The sequence below is a fragment of the Balaenoptera ricei genome, chromosome 12 (genome assembly GCF_028023285.1).
Source record: "Balaenoptera ricei isolate mBalRic1 chromosome 12, mBalRic1.hap2, whole genome shotgun sequence".
In the NCBI taxonomy this organism is placed as follows: domain Eukaryota; kingdom Metazoa; phylum Chordata; class Mammalia; order Artiodactyla; family Balaenopteridae; genus Balaenoptera; species Balaenoptera ricei.
This window is the reverse complement of record NC_082650.1, coordinates 1613056-1625029: the sequence shown is the minus strand read 5'-3', so window position 1 is coordinate 1625029 and position 11974 is coordinate 1613056. Positions and strand designations below refer to the sequence as shown.

Sequence of the window (11974 nt, the reverse complement as noted above, 5' to 3'; positions counted from 1 at the left end):
GAGATTGACTGATTGATGACTGATCTGACATCTTATCACTGAGGGCACTCTCTGTCCGCAGATGCCACGGTTGCATTTTGCTTGGAGTCTGCATGGGTTTTATGGTTAGTTTGCTTTGGGTAGTTGGCATGATTAGTTTGCTTTGTTAGTCTGCTTGTTGCACAGACAGGCCCGGCATCTTCTGGGCAGGGACGCATTCCTGTCTGGTTGCGCTTTGGAACCTGAATCATTAGGAAATGGAGCCTGGTTTCTGAGAAAGATAAACATTGTCAGAAATCCCCAGGGGCCCGAACCCACTGGATCCCCTTCAGCACTGATCTCACATGATCTTGGCCAGAGACACGGCCTGAGGGTCCTCTCCTGTGACACAAGGACGGGGGCCCTGCTGAGGACGAAGGAAGTCTGCAGTTTCCAAATACGGCATTCAAAGCCCCCGAATTGAGAAAAGCTCCGACAGACGCAAGAGCTGATGTCAAACAGAGCAGGACACGCTCTGTAAAGGGAGTTCCACGGCCATTTCTCCAGGGTGGCCGGCGAGGGACACAGACTGTGGACACGGCTGGGACCGCGGCGGGGCCGGAACCCTGGCTCTGGATCCTCTCCCAGGACCCTCACCTGCTCAGCGGTCCTGGCAAATCCCGGGTTCCCATCGCCTCTTGTGCCACACGGTTGAGATTTAGACCATTAAAGAAAATACCCTGTGTACTAACTTTTATCAAAAAACCCCACCAAGGGTGGGTTTGACTTTTTCCTCCAAATATCAATGCAGTTTTATAGAAAGCTCAGGAAGACCCTTTCACCTCTGTTAGTAAGCGGATTCCGTGAAGCCCATGTGGGAATTCTATCCAGATAGACTCAACGTCTGCTCTGGGCCCTTTGAAATGGTTGCATTTTTGAGGTTTTACAGAAAGCAGCCACTCTCCTTCACTTTTGGAAACCTCTGCCCAGGGCAAACAGGTGGACTTCTTTGTTCTAAAATGTTAATCTTTTTAAAATGTCAATCTCTGAAGTGCGTCCTGAAACTAGCTTTTCGTTACATGAATATCTAATGTCTAGTATAAGATCTACTACCATTTTAGCTTGTTTTGTTATCATTTTCCTTCAAAAGTTCCTAGCAACTGTGCATTTAGCCCCAGGGTGGGGCTGAGGCAGTCTAGAGCCCCACGAGGGCTCCTGGGGAAGACGTTCCCCACCTCCCCCATGCCTTCTTTCTACCTCCAGGCCCACAGAAGCAGCTTTGAATAATTCAGGAAAAAGCTGCTTTATGAACTGAAGATGTTGCTCTCCGCAGGCAGTTTCCCTGAAAATCCTACCTTCCTGAAAAGTTGAGGGAAATTTCCTTTGAAAAATAAACACCATAAAAGGGTCTCTTTTCAAAAGCACTTTTATGCTCAATTCAGGAGTGTTGGGAAGAGTGTGGAGGGTACTCATGTGAAATGCATTTTCCCACCTCGGGTGAGAGAGCGTCCACATGATGGGGAAGGATTGGGGTTTGCTGAGCACCTACTACATTCCTGAGGGCAGGGAGACTAAAAGGGAAAGACTGACTTGCAAAGACAAAGGCATAATCGGCTGTTTATTCATGTTGAGGGTTTGACCTGCATTCATATTCCAACCCAGTTTCCAGAGCACAGTCCTGCAACCATTTCTTAAAGGGAACGCTTTTGGGGAGAAGCTGTTCAACAGGCTGGGGTACACCGAGCGCCCAGCCCAAGTGGAACAGGACGGAGGGAAGCAAGCACGGGGCTCACGGCACAGGCGGCTGGGAGGCCGGCGCCCCGACAAATCTGCAATCGCAGAGTTCTGGGTGAAGGTCTCCACTGGGGCCAAGGTGGGGTGACGTGCCCAGAGTCACAGCCTAACCTGTGGGGCGATGCACCCAGGGACGTGCCCATCGTCTCCTCTGAGGGGACTCCTTTTGAAGGGCAGCTTCGGGGATAAAGCAAAGTGTCCAGGTGACACAGACATGCACATCTAACACCGTGCGAGGCTGGACCCGTCCTCAGCCACGAAAAGTCCCTTTGTGTCTGTGGCTCCCGGGCCTGGACGGGCCCTGCTATCGCCCAGCGGCCTCACACCATGGTCATGACCTTCAGGGAGGCCGGCTGGAACCTGCGGATCTTCTTCTTCAGGGCCTTGGAGGCCTTGACGCGGCACAGCCTGGGCACCGGCGGCAGAGGGGGCCTGGAGCTGGCCGGGGCCCGCTGGCTGGAGCTCCCGCCGCCCTGGCCGCCGCCCTCCGAGGTGCTGCCACTGGACTCCCCGTCCCCGAAGCGGTTGGCCGTGTGGTCGCTGGCCTCGTCCCCGCTGCTCTCCGCGACGGTGGAGCGCAAGAGGGACACGCGCTCGGCCGAGCGCTCGGAGCCGTCCGACCCGCTCCTGACTCGGGCGTCCTGGCGGGGCAGCCTGGGCCTGGGCCTGGCGCACACGGGCCGCGGGCCGCCCCCTCTCCGGGCCGCAGGCCTATGGGGCCCCAGGCTGGGGTCCGGGCGGGCCCGGGCTGAGATCTCTACGGAGGACTGCCACCTGCGCTGCTTCCTCCGGGCCTCCCCCCCGGTCGCCACCAGCGGGGCTGCTTCCAAGGGGAACAGGGCCTGAGCTGACCCCTGGTGACCCTCTCGGCGGGCCACCAGCAGGGGGACGAAGAGGGACACGGGGTAGAGGCTGGACTCAGAGCAGGACCGGCCGGGCGCCTCCCTGGCCAGGGCGGGCCTCCTGAGACCACCTCCCGACTCAGGGGGCGGCTGGGGGCCCCCGAGGGTGCCCCACTGAAGCTGCGGCCCCCCAAGCCTCAGCGACTTGTCGCTGGCCCCCCTCTTGACCTTCACAGGCTTGGCCTTGGGGGGCCCCCCGGGGGAAGCTCCTCTGGCAGCAAAGTGCGGGTGGACACAGTGTCCGGGGGCCCGAGGGGGGCCCTCCCCGCCCGCCCCCCCGCCCGGTGACCTGCCTCTGCCCGCCCAGCCGTCGAGAGCTGGCTGCTGAGCCGGCGAGCAGGGAGCGGGGGCCTGGCCACAGCCCAGCCAGGGGGAGCCTGGACGGGCCTCCCGGTGCACGCAGCTGCGCGAGGGTCTGGGGCCCTCCTCTGGACGGCTGCTGGCGTGCAGGGTGCGCACAAGGGGCACAGGCCCCGGCTGCTCGAGGCTGTGCCCACGGGCGGCCCCGCTCTGGGCCTCCCCTCCCACCTCTGCCTTCCCCCGGGTGCAGACCGGCTTCTCCGGGCCACCTTCACTGTCTGCCCTCCGGCCCCCGAGCCCCTGCGGGGATAGGGACGCCTCCCGTCCTGGGGGTCCGCGCTCACCCACACTGCCCCTCGCGGGGGGCCCTCGGCCCTGCAGTCTCAGCAGCCTCTCTATGTAGGCTCTGGCCGGGCCAGCCTCGAGGACCAGTCCAGTCCGAATGGAGCTCGGACCTGTGGCGCCAGGGAGGGGCTGACTGGGGGGCGAGTGGCCATCGCTCGGCGGTGTCTCCTTGGTCAGAGTGAAGAGGGGGCTCTGCAAAGCCACGGCGTGCAGGGGGCTGGGGTACGGGTACACCTCCCTGCCCCCCTTGGACACCAGGTCACACTGGTACTTGGGGTCCATGCCGCGGCAGAGGAAGGAAGTGGCCTTGGGGTGTGCCCTGGCTTTCTGGAGCCCCACTTCAGCCGGCAGGACTCTTTCAAGGTCACCTGCGGAGGAGAAGAAGAACAACACATAGCGAGGGAAGAGGCAAGCACGAGCCCGGGGCACGAGGGCCCCCCCCCCCCCCGGCAGGACGAGGCCCCGGCCTTGCACGTTCCACGCCTGGACACGCTGGTGTCCTCTGTACACGTCCCATCACCCGGCCCCCATCACGCTCCTTCCAGCCACAGCCTAGAAGGTGAGTCCTAGACCCTAACGTTCAGTTCCTGCCCTTGTTCACCAAAGGTGCGGAGGACGCCCAGGGAGATGGGGCGCCGGTGACCACACGGCCATCGGGACAAGGTCTTGGAACACACCTTCCCTGAGGCGTTCACAGATGTGAAAGAAAGAAAACCCATGGATCCTACCGGCCCAGGTCTAGCATAAGGAATAAGATGCATCTTTTCCTTTTAGGACAGTCTGAAGAAAAAGAAAGGCTCTTCCCTGGCCGGTGGGGGGAACCGCACGTGAACTGAACTCTCTCAACGTCCGCCTGCAGCGCTGCTCCCACCCTAGTCCCCGGCGGCGGCCACGAGGCCCGTGGAAGGGTGTGAACGGATGTTCATTTTAAAGAAGACGAGAAGCCTTTTATTGCAACAGCGCTGCTGCAAGGAACACGGGTGGGCGTTTGATGCCTACCTCCATCCAAAACCCAAAAAAGCCCACAGAAAATATGGGGCTCGGGAACCGCCCCCCCTCCTTGTATGGGGCTCGGGAACCGCTCCCCCCCTTGTATGGGGCTCGGGAACCGTCCCGCCTCCTTGTATAGGGCTCGGGAACCACCACCCCTCCTTGTATAGGGCTCGGGAACCGCCCCCCCCCCTTGTATGGGGCTCGGGGACCACCTCCCCTCCTTGTATGGGGCTCGGGGACCGCCCCACCTGGGATGGGGCTCGGCGCCGCCCCCGCTCCCGGCTCCCCTTACCTGTGGACACCGGGCGGGGCCGGGACTCGCCTTGCAGCAGCTGGCCGGCGCCCCCCTCACTGGCCTGGGGCTCCCACGCAGGCAGGGGGACCCCACACACGGTGGTCTCATCAGCTGACCGGGGCCGGCAGTCCCCCGCGCCGGGCCTGGCCGTCGGGGTGGCCGGCAGCACGGCGCCCGCAGAGGAGGACACGCAGTCACTGCACACGGACGTGCGGGAGGCGGACGGGGAGCAGGAGCCGCCGTCGCTCAGCTCGTAGAAGCCTGCGCAGGGGCACAGGGGCCGTCGGTGCGGTCTGGGGAGCCCTGCGCCGAGGCGCTGGGGGGTCTCAGGGAGGCGGGCCTGGGGGCGGGGGCGTGCCCGGGGCCGGAACGCCGGGGACGCCTCCCCACGACTGTCTCCTGTTGCCCACCACCTGCTCGTCCCTCCCCTGGGCGAGTGGCTCACGTCCCCCCTGTGACCACCGGCTTCCGGCCCCGGAAGAGGGAGCCTGGCACCCTCCCCCGCCCCTCCTCGTGCCCGCCAAGCTCGTCTGAGGCAGCCACCGGAGAAGGGGCAGCGTCTGGGGAGGTCCCCGCCCGGCCCTGCTGCATGATTGACAACCCAGGCCGTGACAGGATTTTGCAAACCGAAAAAAAGAGAAAGACACGGCAGAGAACACCGTACTTGGGAAGACGCTGGTCTCCTGGGTTTACCGTCTGAGCCTGGAATCTGGAGAGAAAGCCCTTGTGCCCAGGACCATGAAGGTCAGAACGACCCTAACCATCGCTACGTGACCTTGAGAGGAGGGCGCACAGGGCCGCAGGGGAGGAAACTGTACTGATTTTAGACTGTAGACTTAAAAAAATACTTTTGTCGTCACATAAAAGTTATTATTTACAACCTCCATGTTAATTCAACATAAACAGAACCCAGAATGTGTCTCAGTCCGGAGACAGGTGAGAAACTCATGGGGTTTTTTCCATCAAAAGCAATATTTTTCCAATTAAACAATGAGTATGTACACACCCACTCTCTCCCTCTCTCTCCCCGTTTTCCCAAGCGCATTTAAATAAAAGTATTAAAAGTATTTCATCTCCAGTATTCTCCAGTAACGTGCTCTTTCAGGCTTGCATACAGCTCCTGACCCTCTGGTGGCCTGAGCACAGAGGCCGGTTCACCACGCCAGCCCTGCCGGGCAAGTGCCGCTCCCTGGGGTGAGGGACAGATGGTCCAGGGCCCGAGTGGGCGCCGTACCCGAGCTGGGCCTGCTGTCGCTGTCCGGGGCCTCGCTGGAGGTTCTGCGCACGTCCAGTTGCAGCTCGCTGATCTGCTGGCCCAGCTGGTCCAAGTGGGTTTTCAGGCCGACGTCCTGAAGTCTTAAACGGTTCTAAGAAGGAAAAGAGGGAGACATAAAACTGCTCTGTGTACAGAGATGGAAACTGGAGGCTCCACGTGAAGCCACATCACACACACAACTTAACTCCCCAAACCCACAGACCAGCTCCCACCTGACAGCTCCCCCTTCCGCACCCCGAACACCATCTCTAGGACCCCTCCCGCCTCCAGCATCTCTTCCCAAGTGCAGACTTTTCTTTGCCAGCAATTTTCAATTAGACATTTCTTTATAAGAATATGGAGTAATACAGCTTATGAGAGTGGAATGAGGACCAAAAACAGCACAAGGACACCCCCGCTGGCAGGAGCCACCGATAATACTTTCAATGTCTTTTTCCGTCTACGTAAGAATCTACTTTCCCAGGCTCACGCCTCGTGGACCTTGCGTTTGGTGCCTGTATCACCATGTTCCTTCACCGAAGCACGTCCACGGCACCTGGGGAGGGCTGAGCTTTCGGCTTTTCAGGGGGACAGGAGAGTCCCCGGGAGAGAAAAAGGCCCTGCCTCTGCAGAGTCTTAGCTCCCATATCACAGGTGGCATTTTGAACGGTTATGGTTTTGTGGGGCTTTCAGGGAAGAGGGAGGGACGCTGCAGGAGGAAAGAGCCCAGCGCCTGGGATCAGCGCAGCCTGAACACCTGCCCCAGGAGGCAGGATCTTTCTGGTCTCAGGGTCCACATCTCAACTCTGTCCTCCGAGGCTCTAGCTTCTCTGGGCCTCAGCTTCCCTGGCTGTAAAACGGGTTACTGTGAGTGTCAACCACACATATCTGTGTGTGTATATCATGTAATATACATATAGCACATGCACGTGGTTAACGCTCACAATATACATTCACACACATACACACACGTGAATCATATGTCTGTGAAACGACACTGTTTCATAAATGCTGACTTCCCTCCTTCAGTGATAAAACTTCACCTTGTTTTCAAGGTCCACTACCTAAATTTCTTGTTTTGATTAGCAATTAAGTTTAAGGCAAATAATTAATGAATGGGATTATGCCGGTCACCGTGCTTGAGAAAATGATCAATTGTGTTTCAAATTCTTATATAGGAAATCAGGAATTACTTCAGTAGCTTCAATAATCTGAGAAGTCAGTCCAAGAGGGAAGCAGGTGGCGGTAATTTCTGATTCTTATGGGACAACTACGTTGGCACAGACTGTTCCCATACCACCAGGGGTAGGGGCCGAGGGCCCAGCACCTGGTGAGTGGCAGACCACCACGCCCAAATCCACTTTCCTCAGGACCCAGTGCAGGGGTCTCAGAACAACCTCCAAGTTTTGTAGCAAGAGAGTCTCCCAGCCTCATGTAATAGTATCTGTAAACATAACACTGCAAAAAAACAGAATTTAATCAAAACGTACACACCCAGGACCACCCAGAGTAGCCTGAACATCCTGGCACGTTTTCACAAAGGGAAACGCTCCCCAGGTGGACGGCACTACCTGACACCCGGAGCGGCGGGGGCAGCAAAGGTGGGCTCCCGGCCCATCACTGTCCAAGTGAAAAACACTTGGACAAACGAAGGGAATTTTTACTGCAAATGACTTTTCTTCTAATGTCGTAAAATGAGACCACGGTACTGGCAGAGAGTTCAGTTCCTCTGTTCGACCACACTTCGACGTTTAAAAACATGGATTTGACCCCTTCTCTTCCAAATCACGATGTCCTCTTTCTTCTGAAGGGGGAACCTCTCTGGATTCCATAGTTGGCTTCTCTCCTCCCTCTCCAATCCCCCTCCCCCCGAAAAAAGTGACCCTGGTGTGTTTGTGCTGGAATAATTGCTTTGTGATTAATGTTTGCCCAGCCCGGCCTGCAGCCGGTGGCTTCTGATTAGTGTCGAGGGGCACAGCCACGCAGGCCCCCGGGTGCCCTCCGATGATTACTGTGTCCCCAGGACCCCACTGCATGGCAACAGGGCTTTGTCACCCAGGATTGGCACTGCCCTCCGTAACCCTTCCCCCGGCCCTCGCTGGGGGTTTTTATGTCTCTGCTTTTCATTAACTCCTCGGTCTCTAACTCTGTGCTAAGTCAAAGGTTCCTTATGGCACCAGGACCGAGCATAACCCACTGCGAAGCCAGGCACGCAGCGTCGACTTCCATGTATTTCTGCAGGGAAGATGTGTTACAGAGACGTCAGCGCCGAGTAAACGTGACTGCTGTGTCACACGGGTTCCCTCCAGAGCAGCGAGCCAGTCTGTGCGGCCACCTGCCCTCCCTACTCACCGCAGGCCTTCAGGCTCAGGGGCAGGGCAGCGCATCCTGTCTGAATCCCCTGAACCGGGGCGAAGGGCAGGGGCTGCGGTGTAAGGGAGAGCACAGCCCGGTTCCCAGGAGCTGGGAGCCCCGGGGCGTCCGTGCAGACCCCAGGGCTCCCTGCCACACCCGCTAACTCAGACTCTAGGGCACGCCTGGGAATCTGCATTTTGACAAGCTTCCCTGGGACCAATTTTTTATGACCACAAAAGTTTGAGAACTTCTATCCAGGGAACGCCATTCAAAACAAATATCTGGCTTAGCCCTTTCTTCGAGATGTTGACTTTACATGCCATAAAAGACTGATCCGATTTCCACTTGCTTTGCCCTTTTGCTCCCCATCTACGATTCGGCTTTCCAGCCTTCTCAAACCTTTACGGCAGATTCAGAGGACAAAAATGAAAAACGTTCCAAAGTTCAGGATACAGAGATGGCATCTAAAACACCTCCGTTCTTTCCGTGAAAGCTGAGAACAGGCACAGGAAGCATTTTCCGCATGAGTTCCGTGGCACTGCAAGTGCCCTGTGGGTGGGTAAATGTTACTACCTAGCTTGAAAAGAGGCCCTTCAAAGGGCCAGGGTCACAGATTAGCCTCAGGATAACAAGCGCTCGTGTCGCAGAAGGAAGCCTTGCCCAGCCCCGTGGACGCCTCCCCCTCCTCTGTGACCCTGAGCGAGTTCGTTCCCCTGAGAGGTCACGGAGCAAGCATGGTCGGTCCAAGGAAAATACCAGACGTCGTGATTACAGCTGCAGAGTCAGACCCTCAGCTCCTGCCGTGCTTAATGCCGGCACCTGCCAGGGAGGAGGATCTGCTGCCACTCAGGGTCCGGGCAAGTCGTGACCAGCAAAAACAACCACCAGGAAATTCTCCAGCACCAGTTTCCCTGCAGGTCCCCAGAGCCTTTCCTCACATCCCACCTGGGGTGCCCGCTGGCGCCCCCTGCTGGGAGATGGAGCTTCCAGGCTCCTCCGGGGGGAATCCAAACCTTTCCACGTCAGTGTTGCTGGGAATGTAACCCTTATAAAAATGGGAATGGCAGCCTCTTCTCGGGGAATGACAATCTCCCTGGAAGGCACAGACAGGTGAGCACAGGACCGGCCACACAGTAAGGGCTGCTTTGGTCAGAGGTCATGGGGGTTTCATTAGCTTAGAAATCTAGAACGTGGAGATAGTAAATACTGAAATCATCTTCCGCTTTGTTACAGCAGTAAAACTTGCTCATTTATTTATTCAACAAATACTAAGTACCTACTGCGCGCTTCCTGTTGTGACTTTAGACACAGCAATTAAAAAGGCGTAGCTCGTTCGTTCTGATAAGTGTTAATGTGATGACTTCTCCTACTAGCAGTTTAAATCCCCCCGAAATGCTCAAGCTCATTCTCACTTGGGAACGTCTGTGGGACAAAGCTGCTGAGGGTCAGATAAAAGTTCTTCCTGTCTTCACACCTGAACGGTGACCCATGCCCCGGTTAACCCCAGGGTGTGGGTAGGAGGGGCCCCGATTAGCTGGGAGTTACTGAAGTGTGAGACTCGGGCTGGAGATGAAGGCCTTTTGATTGTAGCCTGCATCATAGAACTAGGATCACTCCTAATTTTTTCTCTGTAAGAAAAATGTGAACGTGTTAATCGCTGGGCTTATGTCACACACATTCAATTATTCTTCTCTTTTGATCACATAATCTGTGCCAAGAACAAAGTTTCAAGACAAAGGGTGCGTGTTCCTTCTGGTCCCCACATTAAAAAATAAATAAATAAAACAAAAAAAAACCCTGTTTGATCTTCTCTCCCAAAAGGCTACCCGTAATTAGAGGCTGAGTACTCACAAGTCTGATTTGTATATTACTTAAGCCAAGTTAATCATCAACTGGGTTCCAGCTCCCTGGACAGAACAATTCACAGCAGCCTCGCAAAGCTCCTTCCTGCCACACGCATGTCATGCATCTTTGCAGGCTCTGTGTGCCTCTCCGAGCTCCAGTGAAAGGTAGGATGTGTCTGGTGCACGCACGCACGCACACACACCCCCCCCCCCCCCACACACACACACACAGGTAAGCCAAACCTGCAGCTATGACTGGATAAGGTGGGGGGTGAGAAGCCTATTAAAGTTCCACTGGGTAACTAGCTCCTTCCTTTCCATAGCAGCCGGGGAATCACAGGAGGAGAGGCTGCACAGTTAGGGCCCCCCCTTGCCATGTGCGAAGATAGCAGGAGTCCTGGGACACATCTTAAGACGCTGAGCTTCCCGATTCTCTAAACCAGAAGCAGCTAACAAATCACTGACACGACTGCGCTAAGCTGATAGCCAAGTAGCAGCTTCAACCAGGCTACTTTGTAAAGACAGCAACCTTTAAACAGGGCAGATTTAATTTCTCACTTAAAAGACGTTCCACTTGGAGTACTACAGTCAACTCCACCAAATAGACATCTTTCTATACAGCCTTCTAATTTTTCCTTTAAAAAATACTGCAACCCTGCAAAAACTCTTGAGTTTTTTCCAATACATGAGATGAAACCATACAGAGGGTAAATAACCGAGGCAATCACCTGAGGAGTGTCTTCAGTGGTACGAAAGGGACCCGCGTTTGGAGGAGCCCTAGCAGGGGGCAGAAGGCCGCTGGGAAAGCAAGACCAGGAGGCCCAGTGGGGTTCCACCGCCTCTGCGTTCAGAGGACACACCTCTTTTCATAGGTCAGGTTACATTTTAAAGTTGGAGAGGCCCTCATCGGATACACGCTCTCCCCAACATCTCATTACAGTGACACGACCCCAGAGCTCAACCTGAACACATCACTGGGGACAATTCGGGGGACACTTGGCACGCTGGCACTGCTGTCCCCAGACCCACGCAGCAGGGAGAGGCTGGCACCGGGGGTTGGACACCAGGATCCCAAGTAGCCCCCAGCAGGGGAAACCGATTTAATGCGTTCTTATCAGCAAAACTCCAACCAACAGGAATACATCCTAAAGTCTGGCTGCGCCGGGAAGTAGGCAGAGGCGGGCGCAGCCCCGATGCGCGGCTCGGCGCGGGCGGCCCGGCCGGGCTGCTTTCAGGGCCCGGATGCCTAGCCTCGAGCCTCGGGCCTCCGCGTCCCTCTCATTCGGGACGGAGCTGCGTCCTTTGAAATCGCCGAGGGTGCCCCCCGATGGTCGGGCGGCCAGTCCGCCTCCTGCCTGCCGGGTGGACCGGGTCCCCGCGGCCCCCGCGCGCCCGGAGCAGCCCCGCGACCCCCGCACGCGCTCCTTACCAGCTGCTCCTGCAGCGCCGCCAGCGCCGCCTCCAGCCGCAGCTCGTGGGCGCGGGGGCCGCGGGGGGCGGCGGGCCCGGGCGGGGGCTGCACGGCCAGGGCGCCCCACACGCGCGCCTGCTGCCTGGCGCGGAGCCCCTGCAGCTCGTGCAGCCCCGCGAGGGCCGCGCGCAGCCTGGCGCCCACCCTGCGGCGGTCCCAGCCCGCGGGCCCCGGCGGGCCGCCCGGCGCCCACATCCCGCGCTCCACCCGCGCGGCTGCCCGGAGCCTCCCCGGCCTCCGAGCGGCGCCGGGCGGTGCGCGCGGCCTCCGCGCCGCCTCTCCCCGCCCCCGGCCCGCGGGTCGCCGAGGCGGGGTGGGACCTATCGGTGGCCGCGGAGGCGGTGTCTGCACACGCCCCGGGGTCACAGCGGCCGCCCCCGGGCCCGCCCCGTCGGCGAAGCCCCACGCCCTTGGGGACCCGGGCCGCGCGCTCCGGGGCGCCCGGAAGGCGCGCGGTGACCC

At 58.1% G+C, this 11974-nt stretch overlaps 1 protein-coding gene across 1 annotated transcript; it reads right to left on the bottom strand.

Annotated features, from left to right (window-relative positions):
* Nucleotides 1-1370: 1370 nt before the first annotated feature.
* DACT2 (dishevelled binding antagonist of beta catenin 2) lies at nt 1371-11707 on the bottom strand. The gene is made up of 4 exons (XM_059941849.1): nt 11471-11707; nt 5822-5954; nt 4585-4848; nt 1371-3667 (listed from the first exon to the last, which is right to left on the bottom strand). The coding sequence occupies exons 1-4, from the start codon at nt 11705-11707 to the stop codon at nt 2073-2075; spliced, it is 2229 nt and encodes a 742-aa protein (XP_059797832.1). The 3' UTR covers nt 1371-2072.
* Between the last annotated feature and the right edge of the window lie 267 nt (nt 11708-11974).